The sequence below is a fragment of the Staurois parvus genome, unplaced genomic scaffold, assembly GCF_062004578.1.
Source record: "Staurois parvus isolate SC_StPar_1 unplaced genomic scaffold, SC_StPar_1.0 ptg000696l, whole genome shotgun sequence".
Classification (NCBI taxonomy): domain Eukaryota; kingdom Metazoa; phylum Chordata; class Amphibia; order Anura; family Ranidae; genus Staurois; species Staurois parvus.
The window spans coordinates 2,643,269-2,670,232 of NW_028318492.1; the positions used below are offsets into that span (position 1 = coordinate 2,643,269).

A 26,964-nucleotide genomic window follows, 5' to 3' on the forward strand; every position below is an offset into this window, starting at 1 on the left:
TAAGTGCATGAATGGATATGTTTGTTAATTTTCACTAAAGAGTTCAAAAGCAAATTAACTTTTTTTTCTTATTTTATTTTTTATTATTATTAAACTACTGCTGCTTATAGAACTCTAACAAGCTGCTTGCTTTGCCTCTTGACACGTTTACTAGCCATCGTGCTCACCCTTCTCTTGCAGATCCACTTCCTCATGATTCTGGCTTCTAATTGGGCCTACTTAAAGGATGCAAGCAAAATGCAGGCCTACCAAGAAATTAAAGCTAAAGAAGAGCAAGAACTTCAAGATATCCAGTCACGATCCAAAGAACAGCTCAATTCTTACACATAAAACATTAACAGCATGAGAAGCGGTAGCCTTTGTGACTAATCAATTAATGCAGAAGTGTACAATTAAAAAAATAAATTAATTTAAAAAAAAAGGAAAAAACATAACATGGTTTTGGACATGAAGCTGTACCGTTTAAACAAATTACAGTGAGTAAAAAAATGTTTAAATTTTTTCCCTCACACATTTCAATCTCAGGCATTTTGAAAGGAAGCCCTTTGAACACATAGGTGCTTCCTTTCCCTTTGGAATAGATCATTCCAAATCGGGGAAGGGGGGAGGAGACGACTCAGTGGCTGGGTTGGATACTTGGTTAACATACCAAGTACGTGCATCTACCATACTTTATTTCAGTAAGTTTAATTCTATGAAGGAATCTCAGTATAAAGTAGTGTTACTCTGGAAGTAAACCATGAACCCAGCGTTGTATATACTTGCACATAGACATTTGTGCCACAAGCTGTGAAGTTTTCAGATCTACTAGAGCATCAAGAGAGGAATTGGCTTAGAGTTTGTGAACTGAGGTTTGTACACAAGACATCCATCTCTTCTGCATCGAGAGAAAACCACGTTCATTTCAGTTTCCCTTCTAGCAGTCTATAAATATGATCTTTCAATAGTGTTAGTTGAAACTAATGGAAAACATTAAAAAAAAAAAATCAAGTGGTGCATTGAAGATATAGTATTACATTGTTGCTGTAGGTCCTTCATACTTCTGTGGTTAATTGTGATTATTTTTGACAGTTGCACTTCCTAAAAATAAAAATTAAAAAAAAAAAAAAAATGTGAAATGTAGACGGTACTTATTTAGAAAAACAATGCCCAGTCTACTTGATGACTAAAATGTGAACAGACAGTGTTCGGGTATTTTGTTTGGTTACAATCCTGAGAGGATTTTTTTGACAAGTTACAAATGAGACTTATGGTATTTAGAAAAAAAAATGTAACATAATAGCTTAGCTTTTCGTTAAAGCCAATGCATGGAAAACTTGTAATTATTTCTACTGCAATGCAGGTGATTGTTTTAGCCCAGTGTCCTAATGTATGGATAATGAAGGCGATGTCTTAATTTTTTTTTTTTTCTATTCTGTGTAGTTGATGGAAGTTTTCCTTTGATTTTCTGTTTAGTGTTCTATTTTTATGTAAAAAGGCATTACCTTTTGCTATGTATAAATTTTTGTAACCTAACAGTGAATCAATATTTTCTATCAGTGCCAAGGGCTTCCTGTAGTTATATCCAAGTGTTATAATAAATATTTGTAGATAAATCTGGTGGTTTTGTGATGATTTAAGATTATTTTTTTATAAAAAAATCTATATCCTCATATAAGTAACACTGTGTGTGTGAATATCTCCTAAACGGCGCATGTTTAGGCAATATTCACTGTACATACAGGTAAGCCGTATCATCAGCTTACCTGTAGGTACAACTTACAAAGTGGACTTCCACTTTAACCCTCCGGTTACATCAAGCCTGACTTTAAAATCTTGCGACTTACAGTGAAGTTGCACGATTTCAAAGTTGGATAAATGCTGAATTCAGATGTGATTTGCAAGACATCTGACACAGATGTCTATGCAAATCACACCAAAAGTAGTGCATGTACTAGACCAAGTCGGAACTGCACCGCTGTAATTGCAGACAATAGGGTGCGACTTGGCATACGATTTCCAAGTCTCATGGCATGCAAATTGCATGCCAAGTCGCACCCGATATGACCGGGGTGTAAAGTGTCTAAACACATGTTAACACTAGACGCATTTAGCGCTTGTGCGTTAATTTCATTGGCGAGAGTAATCATTTATTCTGGCCACTGAAAGTAACACCCAAGCACTTTACGTGCGTAAACATATTACATGCGTTTACAAGTGTTTTTTTTTTTTTTCTACCAGAACACCACTGCCAGGAGGAAAGGTGTCTAGGAGACATGGCAAAATGTCCAGTGGTGCGTGAGGCGTAATGAATAAAATAGGATTTTTGTATTTACTGTAAATTCCAGGTCTTCAGTAGTTCATTGGAGGACACAGCTATGTAGCCATCTACGTATGGCAGCATACCCACACGTAGATGACTACTTAGATGTGGCTCTGGCAGCATACCCATGTATAGATGGCTGCATGGCTAGTTTAAGTATATGCATCCATCCCAAACTTGTCACAAGGTTTGTGCTGGATGAGGGTTTGGGTTTGTGTCTGATCTCCACTGCCAAAAAATAGACTTTTGGTGGTGCTGGGAAAACAGAGCTAGACAAAAAGGACCCTGTTGCCAGATTTTGTTGGTTATCTTGCTAGTACATACTAAATGAAAACTTGTGTGCCAGTTGAAACAAAGAACCCCTGCTTTACACCAACGCATTTCTTAGTGCTTTTTGCAGAAACGCACTACAGTCCATTTAACATGGTTTTCTGTGGGACATGTTCACGTCTATGCTTTTTTTTTTTTTTTTTGAGCTGCTGTGTTTTTGGAAAGGGTCAGGGACTTTATTGTAACACAAATGCTGCTTTTTGTGTTTAAAAAGCGTTCAAATGGTGAAGCATGTAGTGAGTTATTTATGCATTTTTTACAGCGTTTTGCATTTTTGGAGATTTTTTTTTTCTGCCCAGCAACAAAAATATTTCCGCTTTAACAAAAAAAAGCTGAAAAAAACAAGGCAAAAATGCATGTGTAAAAATCTTAAAGCACAATGCAAAACAAAACTGATCAAAAGCATAGGTGTTAACCAAGCCTAAAACTGTAGGTTGTTACATTGGTTTACATGGAGGCCAATGAGGGACCACTGAAAAGATGAATAACATTGTATAACTAAAGGTTATATATATATATATATATATATATATATATATTATTATTATTTTTTTTTTTTTTGATAGAGCAGAGAGGGATTAGAACACCTCAGGTTTTTATTGCTGTCCGTGTTTAGGGATATTCACCCTCTCTATGATCTTTACCATTATCATTGAACTTGAAAGTAAAAGAAAATCCCAAATTTTGGGTTGTCGGTAAAAGAGGTTAGATTTTCCAAAGGGAGGACTAGTTCTGGTGGCAACCTGGGTTTCCCTCACTTTGGAGGGATTTCCTTTTACTTCCTGTTTCATTTAAGGGACAAGAAGTGAAGGAAAATCTCCATAATACACAAATGGCAGTCTTTTCAAAATGAAAAGTTTTTTGCCGTCAGTTCTAACAAGACCTTGGTTGTTACCTTCACCAAAATGGGTTCCTTATTCTTGGTGTAGCATCTTGCATCCTAATATTTGACACTGCCTGGGTTCAACTAAAGCTAAAGTACAAATAAAGGCTCTTGTATGACTTGTTTATGGCCTAGACAAGTACCAAATCTAGTTACCATGGGTTACTCAAGCCTTTACCGTCATTTTGTGTCTTTCATGCTCCCCCATCCAAGGTACTGCATCCTATGGGGGGTTTAGGAACAGAGACAGTGCTGTCGATCCAAAAAACAGTGAGCTTGGACTAGGTGTGGCTAGCTGCTGATTAGCAAGCTACAAGACCATGCCAAATGCCAAACCCTCTGCAACATCTTCTCCTCCTACTGTAGTGTAAATAGAGCCTGCATGTGAATGGCAACTTGGCTCTGAATTCACAGTGCAGCATTAGGTGGTTCAATACTTTTTTTGGTGTACATATACCACCCCGCCCCCAATTCAAAATCATCAATGTTCATTAAGCAGAGCAATTGGTACAATTTAAAGTGGTTATAAACCCTTACATATACCCAGTGAAGTGACTGGCCTCAGGTGATACACAGATGAATCAAAGTTGTACCTACTTAATTGCAGTCTTCACTTCTCTACTTCAGCCATTCAAAATCCAGAATTTGCACAGACTGGCTGAGCTGTCAGATGGGATGGATAGGAAGACACCCCCCCCCCCCCCCTTCTTCACACAGCACTCAGAAACAGACCTGTGGCCGTCAATCACAGGCTGTGTACTGAAGCTCCCTCCTATCACCCTTTTTACCTCTCGGTGTCAGGACGTGTCCCATGCAGATAGGAGAGGAATGGAGCAGCAGACAGAAATCACACTCAGTGCTCTGGATCAAGACAAGTACACACTATAGAGGGATATATTTTGTTCATATTTCATGTCTGAGGTTTACAACCACTTTATTGTGAAATCCAATGTGAAAAATAAAGTTACTTTATAGCAAGCTATAGGCATTCATGCTTCTAGCTTGCTATAAGTAACTTTATTTTTCACATTGGTTTTCACAGTAAAGTACAACGCCAGGCAAATGGTCATATATTGTTAATGCAATTAAACTACTATACCAGCTGTTTAACCATTCTGATACAAGCAACCCCTGATACCAGACAGTATAGCTAAATCGGACACCTCGCTTTTCTTCACTGCAATCAGGCAAATACCCCTTGGTCACGGACCTGCTACAAGCCAGATAACTGGATGCAGAGCAATGTCACATTCATTAGGCCATCTTGCATCCTCTTAGCAGGTTTCTAGGATTTAGACTATCAAAACTATTCAATGCACCTGACTAGTTCACACTGCTGACTTTCCATACGTTTCCATAAGAGGACACTACAGCAGGAAATCTGGTATGTATAACAGCTGTTTTAATGCATTAAAGGATTTTTTTTATTGAATTTATACCTGGGTTAGACTGTTGGAGACTTGAAACTAGTAAATTAGTAACTTACTTTTACTTTTGTTTAGGCTTTTTTATCCCAAATCTATACATTTGGGGTCTTGTTTACTGTTCTCTCTTTTCCCTTAACGTTTTTAGCTTACAGGGTGTCAAACGTCTAGCCAGACTAGTCAGGTGTTTCATATCAGTCCTTCATTTATATTTAGACTGCTATTTGTGGCATAAATTTGCTAAAAAGTAGTATAAGAACTGGCCAGACATTTCAAAATCACACATCACATATGCGTTGTACCACTTAAAGGATACCTGAACACAAGTAGTATACTGTAATGTACCAGTTCTTTGAAGTAGCAACTACATTCATTGTCATCTTTCTGGTTAAGAATATTTTCAACAAATACAGAAAATACCTGCCAGAAATGTAGTATCTGTAAGTTCCTGTAAATTGAAATCACAAACCGTGTAATTTTTCTTCCAACCTATCTTGAAATCACTGCAGCCTCAGGTAATTCAGGGACAGACCCTGGAGGAGAGGGCATGGACGCACTTGCAAGCCCTGTGTTCTGAGTCTGTAGCTTTGTTTTGCCCATAAACAGTCATAGTAGCTAACAATACTAATGAAAGGTTAATCCCTGAAGGAGTAAAGAAAAACCCAGAGGAGTGCTGCAACTCAGGCAGTGGAGAGCAATCTAGCTATGGGTGGCAAGTCCTCTACTGTATTCTAAGATACAGAATTTACAGGTACATCAACATAGGAATTGATTCATAAGCCATGGGATGTTGCCAAGCAATAATCAAGGGCTGGACAACAACACCGCTAAACAGCAGGAACAGAACCAGATAATCTGTTAAGAGTAACAGCCTCTTGCTGCTAGAATTCAGGAGGTGTCTCAGCATCTCTTAGAGCAAGAATCTTTCAATTGAGCAAAGTGCTGCATAGTCCCTAGAACATGACCTCAACTGGAAAATGGGCTCAGGCAGGGAAGAAGGGACTTGTTTTTAGGTGCAGAAAATCACCCCCCAAAAAAGGGGGACAAAATGACCACCATGGTGGGTGGAAGCAGAGGAACAAAACCCAAAGTGGGACCTTTCAATAAAGAATTGAGGAAAAAGGGGGAAGTAGCCTATGGCTCTATGGTAGCCTTGCAAGGCAAAGGAAAAAAGCTGAGTCAAAGTTTCCATAAACTGCAAATGGAGAAGAAAGGGCAACTACCTAAAAAAAAAAAAAAAAAAAAAAAATCCTGGAAACGGGGGTTGTAACCTTTTCCAATACAAATTGGCAATGAAGTCACCCAAATCAAAGACCAGACCCAAGTAAGGGAAAGTAGGATAGGCACCTTAACCTGGAAATGGGCAAGTTATTCATCTACAGCTGTGGAAAGGGTGTGCCAGGGCTCAGGACAAAGTCTGAGTGCTCAAACCAGAGAGGACAAGCCATGACAAAATGGAGTGGCAGGGACTCTAGGTTGTGGAACTAACCTCTTCTAATAGAGGATTTTAGGAACCAGGGGCCTCTGAGCAGTAAACTATCCCATTATCAAAGTTCATATTTCAAAAGGATGTAGGGTACAGCCTTAAGAGTTTATGGAGAGCAGAAGATGTCAGGTGCTTGGTGCAAGAATTCAGGTTTAGGAGGTATATGGCCGCAAGTCTCCAATGGATCCCCTGATTGTTTTAGGGGTTGAGGAAATATCCTAATAAGCCAGTACCGCAAAAGACATGGTGAAGAGAAAAAAAAATCAATCTGATCAGCAAGAAAAGGCTTGCAGGGATGTGTGGACAGGAGGGGAGTGGGCCGTGTCATGTTGCTTGCGCTAGAATGGGAGAAAAGCCTTGAAATAAGAAATCTAGGCATACAGGAGTTTGGCAAATCCAAATTATAGGGTAGACAAATAGCTGGGTCAGAGAAGATCTCTTGAAAGTTTGACTACTGAAAAATCTAGACTAATGCATCCTGTGCATGGTGTTGGGTATAGCCTTCAAGGACAGTGGTCCCTATGAAGAAGTTGGTAAGTCCTTGAATTTCTTATGAGTAGGAAAGGAGATAAACACCCATTGTACTGATAAGGTCAGAATGGGTTTAGGGAAACCTTGTTTTTTTTTCCTGAGAAAGTACAAATGGATAAGACTAGAGAGTGAGAGAGGACAGTAATTAAGATTCATTGTGCACCTCTTCTCTTCTAGAAAGGAAGAAATTTAACAGACATCTCTTCTCAAAGTTGCGGTTAAGTGTCAGTAGACTAATCGTTTTCCTCCATAAATGGGGATGAACTTTTAGCATGAGGAAGGTTTTTTTTTAACAGCTCCAGTGGGCTTAGTGAGGAAAGGTTTGTCACAATTGGAAGGATCAGCAGTAGATGATGATGGTGCCTATGGGAGGTGAACCTAATCCATAATATGAGGAATATCCATTTCATAGGGAATTATGAACTTTGGTAATGGGGTCTGCACCCCCTACCATCAGGAGCTGCCTCGATGTAGTCATTACGGGGACTGCCAAAAAGAGGGCATGCGCAAAAGGTGCCTGTCTTGCACTAGATCAGTTACCCAATTTTTTAACCATAGGACTCTGTGCATATGCACACAAAATATAGACATTCTGGGTCACTGACAGATCACATTCCCCATCGCATCTACACAGAATGGTATGGTCAGGGGAAGCGCTGTAACCCTGAATAAAGATTAGGATTATCTACATCCATGGAAAGTTCATCATTGATTTCTCCAGCCCAGGTTGCCATAGTTTGGGAAACTGATAAAGTGGCAATGGCCAGCTGTAGGGCAGGGCCTGCATGCACAAAGGATGGTTTTAGAAGAGTCTTCCACTCTCTATCCACTAAATATTTAAAGGAGGGATACCTTCAATATAAATGGTAGATTGAGCATTCAGTGCATGTCAGATGTCATGTCAGCATGTTGCGCACTTGTAAGGGAGCTTGAGTCAAGGGACTGGAGCAGTGTCAGTGTTAAATTTTGCGCCAGGGGGGACCAATGTCAACTTTAGGGAAGCTTGGAGTTTCCTCAGGGCTTGTGGCACACTAACTGCTGTCTGTCCCATGTGTTCCCTCTCCCAAGCACCTGTAATCCTTAATTGCAAAGTAAAGGTCTTCCCCTGCAGCATTGATGTAGGCTAAGGGGGTTCAGTGTGTCTGATATTGGGAGTGGTGGAAATCCATTTGCTGAGTGCCATTGGCTGTGCCTCTGTTTGCAGAAAATGGGGGCTGGAAGTACACAGGAATCTTATAAGTACTATATCACTATTCAGGAAAGAACTTCCATCTGGGAGGTGGAAAACAAGGATGATAAATGTAAATAGGTAAATGCTACAACAACATTATCCATTAGACAGAAGTATTAAAAAAACAAAACCGAGACAACCACCAGAAGTGCAAATCCTCCTATGAACTGCATGTGTACATAGCCCTGTGGTATATCTTGTAGGATATGAATATAGTGTATACTACAGGACCAGAGAGAAGTTTAAGCTAGGAACTGGTATGTATAAGGGTACAGGGAAACCCTGCCCTACCTTAGGTACATCGCTGGTCCCATTCAGGGTGTAGGCTTTGCCTGTCACAGTGGGCGTACTGTCAAAAGGGTCTTCAGGCTCTGAGTACCATTGGAATGGTCCATGGCCAAAGAGTCCTGCTATGGTTCCCAAGGTTTGCTCGAGGGTTAAGATGAAGGCAGAAATCAATCAAATCTTGACAGAAGTGTCATCCAAAGAAAGAAACTAAATCTGGTGAAAAAAACTGTAGGAAATCTTTAGGAAAAGAAGGTGTTGATCACCTAAGGACAATAGCAAAAAACTTGAGTTTCATATATGTAAAATTCATATCTTAGATTACAGTACAGGACACAGGCAACTTATTCACACATCATTGACTATAGGCTTGTACTTCCAGGTGCTTGGACACTGGCAAGCTTTTGAGGACATGCCCCCCTGGGGAGCCAACCCTACCTCATTCCGTGAGTCCTCAGTTTTGTATCAAGCAAAGCAGAGCAACAAGGAGAGTTTCCTGCGTCCTGTACTGTAATCCAAGATATGAATTTTACAGAAGTCAAAATTCCTTTTTTCTTAATCATAGAGTATAGGACACAGGTAACTTATTCACACAGCATGGATGTCCCCAAGCAGAGAATACAAAGGGTGGGAAATACCTAAGCAAAACAGAACATTGCCAATAAGCCCAAAAAACAACAGAGTTTTCAGAGTGCTGCTGCAAGAACCTTGTGGCTAAAAGCTGTAGCCGCAGTAGACTGGACATCCACCTGGTAACACTTTGAGAACATATGAACAGAAGACCAGGTGGTGGCCTTACAGAGTTGCGCTAAAGGGCCAAGATTATCCTACAGTTTTAGTGAGGTAGGTGTGCAATACCACAGGAGGGGGTTTTTGTTTAAGCGCTGCGGCTCTTGTGGGTAAGTTCCTTGTTCTCTCTGCAATGGTGGATTTTGAAGCAGGGTGCCCCTCAAGAAGTCCCAAGGAAAGAACATAGAGGGAATCCATTTGCTTAAAGGAAGCAGTGACTTTCAGATACATTCTGATGGCTCTGACTTCATCCAGTGCAGAGAGACTTCCTTTTTTTGTTTTGCCATTCTTGTACCATTCTCCTAAGCATCCAATGGGATGGAATGCTGAAACTACCTTTAAAGAAAGGATGGTCTTGGGCATCATACAACCTTGTCTTTGTGAAATAATCAGGAAAGGCTCTTTACAGAAGAACCACCAGTTCAGAGACATGTCTGAAAGACGTGATGGCTATCCAAAAGGCTACATTGCTGGCTAGAATTTCTAAGGAAATAATCCTGATGGGTATTTAAGGTGGTTTCTATAGGGAAGAAAGCAAAGGTCCCAGGGAAGCACATGGTGCTTTTTCTTGCTCCATTTTGTTGAGCGGGCAGGGCAGTGGAGGGAAGGCACAGATTAGCCTGAACTGAGACCGGGGGATAATTAGACCATCTGAGGCAAGAGCTAAAAGATCCCTGGTTCTGGTCACAAACTGAGATAGCCTGTTGTATCTGTATGAAGAGACCGCTCCCTCCAGTTCAAGCCTTGGCGTCAGAGATAATTAGCATGCCAGTTGTCCAATCCTGGAATGAAGACCACAGAAAATCATGTGGCATGGAGTTTCTGCTCATGAGTAAATGTTGTTTGTTTCCGTCAAGGTAGCCAGGCTCCATGTGCCCCCTTGACGGTTGATATACACCACTGTGGTCGCATTGTCTAACTGTAACTAAATTGGGTGTCCCTTTAGAATGAGGGTCCAGTGTTGGAGGGACAACCTGACTACTCTGTGCTCCAAGATGTTGTTGGGGAGTTTGGGTTTCTCTCTTGACCATGTTCCCTTAACTGTCAAGTATTGGAAGACTCCTTTTTCCACTGTTGGAGGTGAAGTGGTGATCCACCAGGACAAGGAAGTTCTTGCATGGCTGGATAGGAGCATGTGTAAGTCTAAGGAAATAGCTTGCTTTTTCCATGCTGACAAAATATTTAGTTGGATAGATCTGCCTTGAAGGAGTTAACCATCATTGCCAGAATTCTTATGGCAAATCTCACTGAGATTTCTCTTAGACCTCAGTTGTCGAACTCTTAAGAGAAATAACTTTTTTTTTGGGAAAGACTTTAGTTGGTGATGTATTCAGATCAGACCCAATCATTCTAGGCACAGGGAAGACCAGACAGGAGATTTGCTGAAAGTGATCACCCAGCCAAAAGCTTGGAGCAGAATTGTCTTTTGCACATTTGCTGAGTTGCAAGGAAGATGAATCATTCAGGAGAAGGTCATCTGGAATGCTTGTGACTTGAATGCCCTGAATTCTGATAAGGGCAAGCAAGGGTGCTGAGACCTTTGTAAACACCTTGGAAGCAAAGGATAGGCTGAAGAGCAGTGCGACAAACTGGAAATGGTTGTCTGCCACTGCACACTGAATGTAGAAATTGCTGTTGAGCTGGGTAAATAGGAACATGCAGATAGGCATCTTTGAGGTCCATGAATACCACATGTTCCATCTGTCTCAGACAATTATGGACCCTGCAGATTCCATGCAAAATTTTGGAATTTGTTGGGGGATTTTAAGTCCAGGATAGGATGAATACCTTCAATGGGCTTGGGTACCATGAACAGGTTTGAGTAGAATTTATTGTACCTATCTTGTGGCAGTACTGGTACGATGACCCTTGGGAACAAGAAGTGGTTCCACATGTTCTGCAAATCTTGATTTGGTTGATTTGAATGGAGAAAGCAGTGAGGCAGTAGAGTTTTGAACAAACTAATGGACAACCCCTCCCCCCTTAGCAGGGAAGGCACCCCTTCATTGTGAATAGGGCTTTGGGGAAGGCTTGGTGGCCTTTGTGGGCCAAACCTAGTGCTGAATGGAAGGGCTGAAGTTAAGTTTTGAAGCTGAAACCTGGTTACAGTGTGCAAGGACACTGTTTAGTCGAGCTAGTGGCCCCTGAGAAGGGCAGTTTTGGTACGTTTTTCTGAGGTAGTAAAACCTTCCCATCTGTGACCTACTTGATGAATTGGTCAAGTGCCTCACCAGACAGATGTCCTCCCTGTAAGGGCATACAAGTGAGGCATCTTAGTCCAGTTAGCTGCTGTTTGACATGTAGAAATAGCAGCGAGTGCTGGTTGCAGGGCTATGTCTGTAATGTTAAAGAGAGCTTTTAAGAACGTCTCAAATTTTCTATTAGCAGAATCTTTTTATAAAAAAAAAAAGGAACATCTGCAATAGATATAGTGAGATGTTTGTTTGAGACAGAGACAGCAGGATCAACCCCAGATATAGCCCAATTTTTTTGTAAACTCTTTTTCCAGTGGATAGAGTTCAGCAAATATTTTGAGGGGAGTGAAAATCATTTCAAAAGTGACCCAATCATGATAAACTGCACATTCTCGGTTCATGAACAGGGAATGGTTTTCATGTTTTTTCAGGTTCCTTTGTGCCCAAAGGAGTATGGCAAGATGGAGGACAGCCAATTTGCAGAATGCCAAGGCATGTTGCGAGTAATTACCTCTTCATTACAGTGGCAATATGGGGGCGAGAAATCTTCTGCAGCTTCCTCCAACACTGCCTCAACCTCCTCTTTAAACCTAAAAGCAAACATTTATTGTATTGCAGCTTACCAATTCTTAAATGGGGTGGCTGCATTTTCATTTTTAGGCTCTCTTTCTTTCCTTTTCACCTGGTGATCTAACCAATAAGTCTGTTGATTTTCAACAGAACAAGCTCTCCTGTAAATATAGCAGAGTGTTGAGGCAAACCATTTATCACTGACAGGGATGCTTACAATGATCTGCTTTTATTTATTCATACAAGACCTTTACCCCGAAAGAAAAAAAAACTTGCTCTAACTGCTTGTGTAACTGCAGTGTGAGCTGGTGTTTGGCTTGAATTTGTTAGTGTATCTACAGTAAATCTGTTAGATGTACTAACACTCCCCTCCCCCCAAAAAAGACAATGCTGCTGTCCAACAGTGCCCTGTGCTCTTTCAGAGAGGGGACACTCTAATATAGGAGGTGTGTAAATGGTCAGATAACCAGATGGAAACAGAGGAGAAAAGCCTAAAAAAACAAAACCTAATGCAGCAACCACAACTAATGACTGGTAAACTGCAATATATTACATCTTGGCTTTTGAATAAATGCCGCTTTTATTCCCTTCTGATTCTGAATCCTCAAGGACCAGCATATCAGAGTCTGACTCCACTTGAGAAATGAGAGGAGAAAAGGCAGTGGGGTTAATTTACGAAAACTGGAGAGGGCAAAATCCAGTGCAGCTGTGCATGGTAGCCAATCAGCTTCCAACTTCAGCTTGTTCAGTTAAGCTTTGAAAAAAAAACTGGAAGCTGTTTGGTTTCTATGCAGAGCTGCCCCATATTTTGCACTCTCCATTCTCTTTTACAAAGAGCTTTATTGAAGATTAAGCAAAGATAAACAAACATTCGTAACATAGATTCAATGACCAACCAATATTAATTGTACTGGGTGAGGGGAAGCTAGTTCAAGGGATACATTGAGAAAAGCATGAGCTGAAAGGTTTACATAGGTGCCCTGTAGGAAAGGGTGGGGGGGAGGGGTTGGAAGGGAACGATCTGCACTCTCCATTCTCGATAGATTGCTGAAAGCTGGGACTTGTAGTGCGCTGGTCTGGTTTATCTTTTTTAGCAATGGAACAAGGTTTTACATCTGCATAGTACCCTATGGCTACTCAATGCATTGCACCAAGTTCCAAGGTGAGTGCCTAATGCAGGATCTAGTGTCCAAAGCAAAATTACAGGCCATCCCCCACAGAGTGGGGGAATATGGCTTCCAAAGTTTTACCAAGGTTGGACCAATCCAAATATACTGCTTCTGTGTAGGCACTAGAAGACAGTGAGGGTTAATGGAAGAAATCTAAGAGAATAACAAAGGAAAAATAAGAATAAATACACTAGTGAAGCTAATTTCTTCGCAAAGGAGAACAGGTCCATAACCTTCAGACACTAGCAAAAAACTTACAAAGTGAAAAAAGAGTTATAGGGAAGATGGTCCAGGTGGACGTGTCCTCAAAAGCTTTCTGGTGTCCAATCACCTGAGGATATGAGCCTATAACACATGGTGCATGAATAATTTCCTTATATCCTGTACTCTACTTGCATTTTGACTTCCCTGTAAATTGCATATCTTCCTTTTTTCCCTCTGGAAACCAGAAGGTCTACATTTGGCATCCCTCAACTGTGCTAAAGGTCTTGAAAGATCTCAGGGTGAAGAGACCATTCTCTGGAATATAGACATAACTGAGGGCATTGACCTGCCAACATTTGAGCCAAAGGGTCCTCTGTATAGGTACAGAAAGGAAGGCCATTCTGGAGATTTGGTGTAACATATCCACTAGCCCATCAAAAGAGTAGAGTACTGGCTTGACATGAATTTCTGGAGGATAGAAGAATTCAATGGCAGGTTGCATAGCAGGACCTGCAAAGGAGAATGAGGCTTTGAAAAGGCTTCCAGAATTTTACTATTCTTGTAAAGGGCATCCCTGTGTTTAGAGTCTTGTTAAGACAGGAAATAGCCAGGTCCCCTACAGGGAGGCTTTATCCAAGTTGGGCCAATCGCTAAACAAAGCAGGCTCAGAAGTGAATGCACTGGAAGAGTTTTAACAAGCTGAAGGCGTTTATAAGTACCTAGGCTGCAGCCATTGTATAAACATACTAGAAGAAAAATGAATCCAGCCAAAAACTAAAGAAAAGTTTGCTTCTCTCAGAGAAGGAAAGACATCGGTTCTCCAAGCACATCAGCAAAAGAACTGGTGCAGGATAGGAGTGGGAGTTATACTAGGCTATATTACAGCTTTGTTAGTGTCCAAGCTCCGGAAGGGAGCAGCATGCAATGTGCCTGATTTACTTAATCCAGATTCCCTTATTGTATGATTAAAAAAATATAACGTTTGTTGAAACTCCCTTTAAAGTGCATCGAAGCCCAAAAACAAACGGAACCCCATGTCTGGTTCCTCCATTTGCTCATTTATGTTTTTAGAATTGAAGCTGAACCAACCTCTAAACAAAGGGTGGAGTGGTGGAGGAAGTTTAACCCAAATGCCAGCAATAAGGGGTGTGGCATGTGTGCAGGCTATTTGGTGGTCAGTGGGAATGCAATTAAATAGATCATCAATGTCAGTGGTTAATCTACCCAATGTATAGGAGTACTTTACCACAATCTACCAAAGAAGATGGCACTTCAACAACGACCACCAATGATTGGATACGTCTCTGCTGACCGCCAGTGTAAGGGAGCACTACAATTTTTAGTTTGCATTTTTCTTTTATGGCCCTTATTATATGATTCATTTTCTGCTATACCTGAAAAATATTTTACTAGGTATGCCACTGGGCAAACCGCACAGTTTCAGCGGTTCTTAAAGCAAAATACTGTATTTTCCTGTTGTGCTGCAATATATTATATCACAGACAAATAATATTACACAAAATGTTTAATGGCTGAATAAAATAAATAGATAAATGAAGGATCAGTAGAATGGAATTCCTTTATGTTATTATACAAAAGGTGGTCTTTAACAAATAGGATATTCATTGCTCGGAGAGTACATTTAAAAAAAAAAAAAAAAAAGTATAAAAAGAACGCTAGGCTTTGATCCTTACATATACCTGTGTGGATGTGTTTAGTTGATCATGCTTTCTCTTAGTTCCTTGTGTTAATCTTTATTAAGAAGTATGCAGCAGCTGTGGTACAGAGGTGTGATAACTAAGAAGCATTGCCTAACCTCACATCAAAGGGCCACAGCTACAGCAGCAAAGAATCACAAGGTAAAGCAGTGTATTTAAAGTACAGTGACTAGACTATTATATTAGTATACAAGAAGGGTGTGTGATAAGCATACAGCTGATCTGTCTTGAAAGACAGAATATAAATTGCAGAATCCTACTGGATAGAATAGTATACAGGTGAGTTAAAAAAAAATCCTTGTTGTACCTTCTATAATATACTTCATAAGAAAAGCACATGAAAACTCCCCTATATGAAGAACAAAATAAAAATAAAATGTGTATGAGAAATGAAGCCTCACAATGCTTTAGTGCACCTGCAAGTTGGCATCCTAGAAATATAAGATTTTTGTACCTAAACTCTTTCTTGCAGTCAACTGAGGGACACAGAAATTGTAGATAATCTTAGAGAACTGGGTTACCAACCCACCATGCCAGATAGGTAATCAAATGTATGTATGTAACATAAAAAACTTTCTTGATGTCTTTTTCATTCATTGAAGATAAACTGCACCTTAGGGATTATGGGATTCAAGAGTAATATCAGGAATCAGAAATCAGGAAAACTAGATCAAGATCAAGCAATAACATGGTGAGCAGTATAAAATGTGTCCAATAGTGAAAAGATCAATTGGACAAGCCCAGTGTCCTTTACCTTTTACTTAAGGAGAGGAAGCCAACATAGACAGGAATTTCTCAGTAAAAACAACTGAATAAAACTACCCTTAAACCCATCATAAGGTAAGGCTAGAGAAAAGTAAAAAAAATATGTTTATAAAAAGGGCAGAAAAATAGGATAACAGTGTGTCTGTAAAAAAGACAAAGTAAGAAGGGTGTGTGATAAGCATACAGCTGATCTGCCTTGAAAGACAGAATATAAATTGCAGAATCCTAATGGATAGAATAGTATACAGTGAATCCTTCTCAGAAGATTGAAGGAGAGTTAACCTAGATTGAACACCAGGGGAAAACAGCTATAGGAAAAAAGAAAGACGCAAAGAAGTCTAACCTACACGTTGTAATGAGGTATGGTGGAGGAAACACCTACCATAAGAGAGATCTTATTAGATACTGTCAAAGTTACACTTTTTATTTTGGGGCAATACATCAGAGAAGCAATATGACTTGCCTGTTAAACCTAAGAAGAGTAAAACCAGAAACAGATGCACATATCCTTAGACAGACGTGGGGTGTGCAGAGGTGTTAGAGTGAAAAACATGCATGTTGAAGGAAAGCAATATCTTGGGCAATAAAAAAAAAACAAAAAAACAGTGTAGACACAAAGAACTTTATTATTGATTATTAGGAACAGGATCCTGAAGGAAAATCGCAAATGGTACAGAACAGTTGAAACTGTGTGAAAGCTTCCACTGTTTAGGCCTGGTCAGTCTTGTTCAACAATTGAGTTGAAAGACTGGGTCACACCAAAAGGTTGTGCCAATTTTGTAGATATGGATAATACTCTACAGGGTAAAAAGACAGTACACAGAGGTCTGAGAGGTACTTCAACCTCCAGTGGCCAAAGGTCACATATCAAGTTATGTTAACTAAAGCCAGAGACTTACTCAGAGTGAGTATTCAGAGACTGGGTTACATGAAAAACAGTGCCACAACTCTCAACCAGGGGAAAACACTCTGCACTGTGGCGCTTTTCAAGACCTTGTAAACTGTGTTGATTAGTACAGAGCACAGTGCCCAAAGGAGACACACCAGGTCATATTTGGCTCATTCTTAGGCTTATTCACAAAGTGAGTCTTCAAAGACTTGGTCACACCAGTCAATGCTGGACCTGGAGAGCACCCTTCATCCAACAAACACAGTACACCAAGATCAGGAAAGAGCCATAATGCAGAGCCCAGTGCCTGAAGGTCACATTCTAGGCTATTTTGCAATTTACCAGTCCAGTTGAGTGAAGGTAGGGATTCCAAAACTAAGCTGAGGAATTAGCAATAAGCTTCAGCCCACAGGCCTTACTCATGAAGGGAGTCTTCAGAGACTGGGTCACACCAGTGTCTCTGCCACAGCTGTGAACTGGGAAAGTGCTCTGTGGCTAACAAAGTATGCAAAGGTCTGAAAAGAAACAAAAAGCAGAACCCAGTGCCTGAAGGTCATATTCCAGGCTAGCCCCACAATCTTCCATCCAGCAGGGTGCAGTTTGGGGCTCTAAAGCTATTGCTAAGGATACGCTTATCTGGATAGCTGTTGCAAAGAGACCAGCTCAAGCAGCATATTAAACGTCTTAAAATTAGGGTAATAAATATTTGCAGAGTATTGCAGAATAAAATGATCAAGCAAAACAGAATAATAAAATGTTCAACCTCCCTGGTCACTAGCAAACAACTAAGGCAAGATGAGTGGAGGAACGGTCATACAGAGGGCTAACTTAATGTTCCTTTTCTTGCCAGTGTTCAATCCTCCTATAGGCAGCAATATAACCTGTCTATGATTATCAACAATTCCAGTTCACCTCAATAGACCATAAAAAGCAAAATCTAATAGTTTGAAATCCCAGTAAAATAGATGTAAAAAAAACAGTAAAAACAGCTCCACTGTTCTAGAAGTAACTTAATTTTTGTCTTTGCTTATTATAAATAGAAATTATTTTTTTAATCAAAACAATCATTTACATCCACTCTAAATTTGTGCTAATTTTTAAAACATAAGAGAAAAAGGCTGCAAGAATGGTGTTACTAATAGGAACCAGATTTCACTTTTCATTTTATGGAAAAATTATACAAGAATTCTGATTAATCAGTATGAGCAACATCCCCATTATCTCATCTGTGACTTCACGATAATAAAATAATTATTAATAAATAAATCAGTAACATCCACTTGATACCAAACACAGTAACTACAGATTTTATTAAGAAAGCATAAAATAATCAATAACATCTGAGTAATAGAAAATGTGTTTGAAAAGGAAACCACAAGCCATTATTTTTTTAAATAAATATATTTACAGTACATTCAAATTGTGGTTTAACTTTAACCTAGGTGTAGCAGAAATGTTCTTAGCTGTGTTTTACCAAGCATGCCTTATGTGGTAGCACAATAAACCTAGGTTAATTTAGCAAAGAATTGATCACATGCCAAAGGCATGTTAAAGCGGAGTTCCACTCAATAGTGGAAGCTCCGCTTGTTTGCCTCCTATCCCCCTTCACTGCCATATTTGGCACCTTTTGGGGGGGAGGGGGCAGCGGACACTTGTTTTTGATAGGTACCCACTCCCAAATCTGGCTTAGTTTGCTTCGGCGAAGTGAACCAGAAGTTCAGCCCCCTCCTCCCTCCTGCAGTCTCCTGGGAACTTTCACAGGTCCCAGGAGACCGCTGGACCAATTAGGAGGCTCAGCGCGACTCACGCATGCGCAGTGGAAACCAGGCTGTGAAGCTGCAAGCTGTCACAGCCTGGTGCCCACAGTTGATATGCTGGTGCTGTGGAGAGAAGGGACGGCACAGGTGAAAACATCGTTGGACCCTGGGACAGGTAAGTGTGTGTTTATTAAAAGTCAGCAGCTACAGTTTTTGTATCTGCTGACTTTTACTATTACTTTTATGGCTGGAACTCCGCTTTAATAACACAATTGCACCCCTAACAATATTGTATGTTTTGTACTATCAGGCTCCCATAAAGCTGCAAGGTCATATGAAATGTTCCCAACTTGATCGTTAATTACAGCAACATTTTGTAGTATGTACATTTATCATGTATTGCCCATTTGTGTGTTTTAAAATGAATGATTATGGGCCCATTTTGTTCTAATCTTTGTCACTAGATAATCAAGTACAGAAATATGGAGCAGGTAGGTTCAATCACCCTTTACAGCTAATGCACGCCGGCGACTGGAAGAGATCATGTGGCATGTTACTGCATTACAAGTACATTATGTACATTTAATCCCATCATGGACTATTACTGTGAACTATGCACTTACAAAAGTGTTTTTCAACACCATGCCGTGTTAACTACCATGAAATGGTCTTCCTTTCTGTATTAATCTAGTATGTTAACCATATACTTGCACAACATTTTCAATTATTTACGCATGATTTGGCTTTGTTCACATGAGCTTTAGCTTCTATAAGAGCAGTGCATACTACAAGATTTTAAGGAATATTTTAAAGCTTTCAAAAAGCTTAAGTTTTGTTTAAGCCTGAGAAGAAAAGTTTAGCTCTAGTATGGGAATGCTGAACACGCATCTTAATGGATGTGATGACTGTTACTATAAAACAAGCAGCTAGCAGGCTTTTAACAAGCTTTGTGTAGTGTTAAATGCTGCTTGTAGCATATTTAAAGTGACAGCACACCTATTAACCCATTGGTACCAAACGTACGCATATATAGGGCCTCAGAAGTGGGTCCTTATCTGTGAGGCTGCATATATGCTCCCAGCACAGAGACTGGGTTCTCGTCGAGAGCCCCGAGTCTCATACCAACGATCAGGACTGGGAGTATAAGATGAAGAGCTGGCAACTCATTCTCCCGATAACATTTTCATTTTATCTGGACCCTACTATGGGTACAAGTGACAAATAAAATACACATATGCAGTATTGCTGCGATCGTCAGGAGCAGTAGAATTAATTTTGGTGGTAAGTTATGGTAATAGCAAGAAATATACAACTAAATTAAGAAAAAAAATATCTTTTAATATTTAGGGCCAAGTTTCCTTTGAGAATAATAATAAAAAATAAATACAAATCGGGAAATATATATGACCATTTACCACCAAAGGAAAGCCAATTTGTCCTGAATTATAGAAGGTATAATCTACTGGGATGCACAAAGTAATTGTGATATGTATGGTTTTACTGACACATGTCAAAGTTGCACAATTGTGTTCAGGTGTTAACATTTGTTTTACCCTCCATCATTAAGGGGTTAAGTTTGTTCAACCTCCCAAAGCTGCAGCTGAATGGCTCTTTAATAGCATAGGCCACAGGTGTCAAACACAAATTGGGCCCTCCAGACCATTTTCATGTGGCCCTTGCAGCTCTCCTGCAGGTACCCCCTTTTCTCAGCAGTGAACTCTTCTGCCAAATCCTGCATGTCGCAGTGCAGCTGCAGCACTGCCTCATCTCTGCCTCCCCCAGTCTCAGCATTCAGAAAGCTCTGGTCACTGACTCCACTCCTCCTCTGGTCACTGACTCCACTCCTCCTCTGCTCACTGACTCCACTCCTCCTCTGCTCACTGACTCCTCTCCTCCTCTGGTCCTCCTCCAGACCCTGCACTTTCTGCTTTCCAGCTCTGCCCCCAAAGGGGGTGCACAGTGATGTTAGGGAGGATGTGGGATTTTTGACATGGGGGGGTGGGGTGCTCTGAACATCTAGTCTTACAGATACGACCAGTCCTTTTAGGGCAATCATAATGCTGATATGGTCCATGATAGAATGGAGTTTGACCCCCCTGGTGTAGGCAAAGCATTACAAAAGTTTCTTGTACACACTGCTCTTATACACAATCAAACCTGTGTGTACAAGGCCTGTGAGCTTTAAAACAAAAGAAAACCTCTTATCTATGTGAACTATGAATGTGGGAAGATGCCTACATCATTTCCACTTTTTTATTTTAAAAAAATGATTTGCTCAAAATTAGGATCAGTTATGAAAAGCAAACAGAATCTAGACATCACAAACACACACATAACATTAAATACAGTGATTCCACATATTAAAGGGAACCTGTCACAAAAGAAACATGGCAGCTGCCACTGCTGACCTCTTCTTCAGAAAATGCTAGTTGCCTGGCTGTCCTGCTGACCGCTTAGTGCATGCTAGTTCTAAATTAATGTCCCACAGTGTGGAAGCTCATTGGTCAGCAAGGCAAGCAGGCGACTAGCATTTTAGAGGCAGTCCACAATGGCTGCCCCTATTTTCTTTTGTGATTTTTTTTTCTTTACAGTGACTTAATTTAAAATGGAGTAGCAGGATATTTCCTTCCTGGTGTATTCTTAATGAGTAATTGCAGGCATGAGGAGTTAACAGGCTCAGCAGGAAGATATGCAACATTTTCTGCCATAAGAATCAGCTCCTGCCAACACTGCCACATCAAACAGAGAGCCTGCGCCGGTCACAGAAACCATTAGTCTGAAAATTCAAAGGACTTGGATTCATCTTGAAGAGAGGAAACGACTGTTTACCAGAACTCCTCATCTGCGTCTCCCATAGAATGAGCTGTGATACTGAAGAAAGACACAAATGATCTTAATAGGCAGAAAGCTACGTGGGCAGCTTCACAATTACATAATTTATATACATTGTGCAAAAAAGCCATGTAAGAGCCCTTAATGGAATCCAAGGAAACCTGGCATTTCACCTATTTAATGAATGATATTCTAATATGCCAAGTATATATTTGGTCATATACTGCTCTACAATCAAGACAAAAGCACCAAAATACTTTCCTTCACCTCTCTTCCGGCCCATCTGCTCTTTCAGAAAATACACTTCATTTAAAAGGCTAGTAATGTGCCCCCCCACAGGGAAGGAGTTTCACAAGGGAAACGATGTATAATTCAGATATGAGGAAGCGGCTTCTGTAGAATGAGAAACATCTTTGTATACTTTTGAAAACCAGTCTCAGGATTATGAGCTTTGCAAATGGTGTCCAAGGATTTTCAAAGAGCAGAAAAGGCAGGTACTTTAAGTGTGCATAAACAAAATATTTATAACTATTCACACGCAAATCACATTGCCTATTGTTCCTGAACAAATTGTTTAATCTACCAAGGTCACTAATTTAAAAAAAAAAAAAAAAAAAAAAAAGGGAGTATAAACCTTTAAGTTTAGTGACTAGTGGAACCTCCTTCATTGATGGTAACCTCAAAGCTTTCTGTGGCTGCTGATCAGAGGTAATTTGGTCAATTTACAATATATAAAAGTTTTATCATATGTAAAGTTTTAAAGATTTGTTAAATAGGATAGTTTTAATTTGTTATTCTAAAAAGGTCAAACGACATTTAAAGTGGTTGTAACGGCTCAAGGTATGCATGAAGGTAACAAAAACCTTCTGTGTGCAGCAGTGCCCACAGCCCCCTCAATATTTACCTGAGCCCCATCGACATCCAGCAATGTGCATGACAGCCTTGACTGTCCTGGGTCTCTGGCTCCTCATTGGCTCAGACAGCAAGCAAGAGCCACTGGCTCCTGCTGCTGTCAATCACACCCAGTCAGCCAATGAGAGAGAGGAGGCAGGGCCGAGCCACGGTTCCATGTGTGAATGGACACACAGAGCAGCAGGTGCCCCCATAGCAAGCTGCTTGCTTTGGGGGCACCCGACAGGTGGGAGGGGCCAAGAGTGCAAGGCGGAGGACCTAAGCGGAGGAGGATCTAGGCTGCTCTGTGCAAAACCAATACACAGAGCAGGCAAGTATAGGCATGTTTGTTATTTTACAGAAAATAAAAGAACCTTTAGTATCGCTTTAAGTGTCATTCAAGCAAAATTACAGACTTTAAGGGTTCAGTGTGGTGCATTAGGATTACTGAAACATATGGGGGCTTGCACATATTGGTTGTTGTAAACTGCATACAATGAAAAGCAGCAAGTCCATGTTCCCAACACCTTCCCCCAAGCAGCTAAGGATTGTAATTCCTGACAGCACATCCTTGTAGGAGATATATACAAATTTCAACCACTGCTCCATGGTAGCAGACATAAAAACTTGTAATTAGTGTTGTATGACTGGCTTGGAAAATACTGCAATGACCCATTTCTCTCTAATAAAGTGGTTGTAAACCCATGCCTATACCCAGTGAAGTGAATAGCCTCAGGTGATACACAGAGGTGAAACAAATCCTCCTACATAGGTTGTACCTGTTTATTTGCAGTCATTTGTCCTATACATCCTTGTAAAACTCGGAGATGAAAAATATTTTTTACAGACCCACAAAGCAGGGAGCGGAGAGCTGCTGATACACACTGTAAAAGAGCTCTGAGAACTGATTGGAGGGAAGACACCCACACCCCCTTCACACAGCACAGGAACAGAGCTGAGGCTGTCAATCAGCTGGAGCTCCCTCCCCTGTCACCATTTTTCTCTTGGTGTCCGGAAAATGTGTCAGAAGTAATTGATTCTGATAGAGAAACTAGACAGCAGAGAGAAATGACACTTAGAGAGACACATAAACACTATATACAGTGAGGAACAGAAGTATTTGACCACCCTGCGATTTTGCAAGTTCTCCCACTTAGAAATCATGGAGGGGTCTGAAATTCACATTGTAGGTGCATTCCCACTCTGAGAGACAGAATTAAAAAAACATTTTCAGGAAATCACATTGTATTGTAAAGAATTTATTTGTCTTGCACTGCTGAACAGAAGTATTTGAACACCTGAGAAAATCAGTGTTAATATTTGGTACAGAAGCCTTTGTTTGCAATTCCAGAGGTCAAACGTTTCCTGTAGTTCTTGACCAGGTTTGCACACACTGCAACAGGGATTTTGGCCCACTCCTCCACACAGATCTCCTCTAGATCTGTCAGGTTTCGGGGATGTCGCTGAGCAACACAGAGTTTCAGCTTCCTCCAAAGATGTTCTATTGAATTTAGGTCTGGAGACTGGCTAGGCCACTCCAGAACCTTGATATGCTTCTTACAGAGCCACTCCTTGGTTATCCTGGCTGTGTGCTTCGGGTCGTTGTCATGTTGGAAGACCCAGCCACGACCCATCTTCAATGCTCTGACTGAGGGAAGGAGGTTGTTGCTCAAAATCTCACAATAAATGGCCCCATTCATCCTCTCCTTAATACAGTGCAGTCGTCGTGTCCCCTTCGCAGAAAAGCACCCCCAAAGCATGATGTTACCACCCCCATGCTTCACAGTAGGGATGGTGTTCTTGGGATGCAACTCATCCTTCTTTTTCCTCCAAACACGACGAGTGAAGTTTAGACCAAAAAGTTGTACTTTGGTCTCATCTGACCACATGACTTTCTCCCATGCCTGCTCTGGATCATCCAGATGGTCATTTGCAAACGTCAAACAGGCCTGGACATGTGATGACTTAAGCAGGGGAACCTTCCGTGCAATGCATGATTTGAAACCATGACGGCGTAGTGTTCTACCGACAGTGACCTTTGAAACTATGGTCCCAGCTCTCTTCATGTCATTGACCAGCTCCTCCCTTGTAGTTCTGGGCTGATTCCTCACCATCAGGGATACCCCCACGAGGTGAGATCTTGCATGGAGCCCCAGTCCGAGGGAGACTGAAAGTCATCTTTAGCCTCTTCCATTTTCTAACAATTGCTCCAACAGTTGATCTATTTCCACCAAGCTGCTTGGCAATTGCCCTGTGGACCTTTCCAGCCTTGTGGAGGTCCACAATTTGGTCTCTGGTGTCTTTTAACAGCTCTTTGGTCTTGCCCATGGTAGTAGTTGGCGTCTGATTGACTGTGGGGTGGACAGGTGTCTTTAAAGAGCTCAGATAGGTGCTACTAAGTTGGATTAATGAGTGGAGTAGAGGTGGACTTTTTAAAGGCAAAGTAACAGGCCTTTGAGAGCCAGAATTCTTGCTGTTTCTTAGGTGTTCAAATACTTATGTTCAGCAGTGCAAGACAAATAAATTCTTTAAAAATCATACAATGTGATTTCCTGAATTTTTTTTTAAATTCTGTCTCTCAGAGTGGGAATACAGTGTGAATTTCAGACCCCTCCATGAATTCTAAGTGGGAGAACTTGCAAAATCGCAGGGTGTTCAAATACTTCTGTTCCTCACTGTAAATACAGTATTTGCTTTGTCCAGATTTCGTGTTTGAGGTTTACAACCACTTTAAGTGTTACTTCCCAAAACTTTTACAGATTAGTCTAAATCTCCATTAAGGTTACACTATGAATAGTCAAAAAGCTAATGCCACTCAAAATTGGAAATACAGGCATGTGTTCAAACAGAAGCTTTCTATATGCCTGGGGTTCCAGCAATGAGATGTACAAATAGCCAGTGTTAGAAATTGAACAGGAAAAATGAAAGGAAGATGAGCATAACATATTGGGACACACGTGTAGTTTGTCCACAGGACTAAATAATTGGGGTGGAAATTTTAAATAAAACAAAATTGACCCTAAGTGACCAGTATAATTAAATAAATGTTTTACCTTTCATTAGAAAGTTTTTCAATCAAAGAAACGTCATCCACAGATTCTTTGGTGACCTGAAAACCATAAAAAACATTAAAAATCACATAATGTGGACACTTCACACACAGTCATGGTACATGTAATGCAAGCTAAATGCCAAAGACTCCAGACTGGACCACAGAGCTACATCCTGTGGCTGAATGTTACTGGCTACCACTGGCTACAATCCATATCTCTAGAAGTTCGTAATAAATCGGTCAACTCAGTGGAGTGGAATCCAGGCATCACAGGAATAAAGCAAGTATTTTCTGAAACACATTTAAAAAAGTGCTAAATTCTGCTTGATAATCCCATGTATGTCCACTTTCCTGCCTCTTTCTTGTAAAGTGGTCATGTAGATTTCTGTAAAACCTGGCACTCATGGGAACTAATGGGTAAGCTACAACACTGGAGTTGCCTGCAACAATGGAGAAAATCCACTTCATTTGTAAAGAAGATTGTCTGCTCTTCAACAGTGGCATGGCCAATTGGATGAGAGGGACCCATTGTCAAGCTGCATACTGCTAATTCTTTTGCTTGTTGACTTCAGTTGGTGACAGGTGTATTCTACAGTGACCTGGCCTTAAATGTAAGGTAACAACAGTGCTAAAGTGCAGGCACCTTGCAAGTATCTTTGATAGTCTTCAGATTAATCTCTGAGGGGCTGCTTGGATCCTACACCCAAACTGAACACAGGGCCTCAGTTTGGTGGACAGTAGAGGCTCTAACATGAGAAAGCTGAATGAAATGAACAAGACAAGGTGGTGCAAATAACAGCAACCTGCCAATAGCTGATGGCTCATTTATAGATTGGGCCTAGAGCCCAAGGGAAAGCACAGGGACCAATTTAGAGAAAACTACAGGTAGCAAAAGAGGTCTGCAATTTAGTACTGTTTCACCTTAAAAATAAAAATCGAAATGATATAACAAAATCTTAATAACTGGTCGATGCATAGCTCAGCCTTTATGTTGTATTTCAACCATGTGGCCACAAAGCTCATAAGTAGACATTGATGGGAATAGAAAAAGGATTTTGTCCTCCTCGTCCAATCCTTTTCTCAGTGTCCAATGAAAGGACACAATTTTATAACAAGTAACCAAGGGTTATACTGCAACCCACAGAAGAAATTGACACTAGGCACATATAAACCTGAGGGCCAGCCCCTTAAGGCTATAACCCCTCTCACACCTGCTCAGCTGTAGCAAGCAGTTCAAAGAAAAAACAAAAGCACATGAGTAGAAGAAGCTTTGTCTATCAATGGACTTTTTCAGTACAAACATCCTATTTTCTCTATCATCCATTAAGGGGCACAGTTTGACGATAACAAATCAACCTTGGCATGTTGAATGCCAGTTCAATTCGAGGAAGGAGGGGGTACACCAAACCAGACTTAGGTTAACCAACTCAAAGAAACCAAGGACATTAAATCGCTATTTGCAGAACCTTCCGACCAAAATTAGGATCTGTAGAGACAGACACACCAACTTTGTAGAACTTAAGAGTACACTGCGACCCTTGCACCCTTAGCCTCACGCAGTGCAAAGATTTTCCAGCTCATGAGACAGCAATCTTAGTGTCAGGAGATTGAAAGTGAATTTCATTGGGGTCAGTCAACTCTGCAGTTAACCCTTTACGCAC

The 26,964-nt window shown here is 40.7% G+C and overlaps 2 protein-coding genes across 5 annotated transcripts in view; one reads left to right on the forward strand and one right to left on the reverse strand.

The window, feature by feature from the left end:
* GPM6B (glycoprotein M6B) overlaps positions 1–1,595 on the forward strand; it is a 162,942-nt gene extending 161,347 nt beyond the window's left edge. For all 3 annotated transcript variants that reach the window (XM_089652983.1, XM_089652982.1, XM_089652985.1), the window contains one exon: positions 181–1,595. In XM_089652983.1, the coding sequence (XP_089509109.1) occupies positions 181–330 (150 nt within the window). In that variant the 3' untranslated portion in view covers positions 331–1,595. The remainder of the gene's footprint in view (positions 1–180) is intronic.
* Positions 1,596–18,051: 16,456 nt separating this feature from the next.
* Positions 18,052–26,964, reverse strand: part of OFD1 (OFD1 centriole and centriolar satellite protein) — a 71,667-nt gene continuing 62,754 nt past the window's right edge. For both annotated transcript variants that reach the window (XM_089652988.1, XM_089652987.1), the window contains exons 22-23: positions 25,305–25,360; positions 18,052–21,399 (exon numbers count right to left, since the gene is read on the reverse strand). In XM_089652988.1, the coding sequence (XP_089509114.1) occupies positions 21,354–21,399; positions 25,305–25,360 (102 nt within the window). In that variant the 3' untranslated portion in view covers positions 18,052–21,353. The remainder of the gene's footprint in view (positions 21,400–25,304; positions 25,361–26,964) is intronic.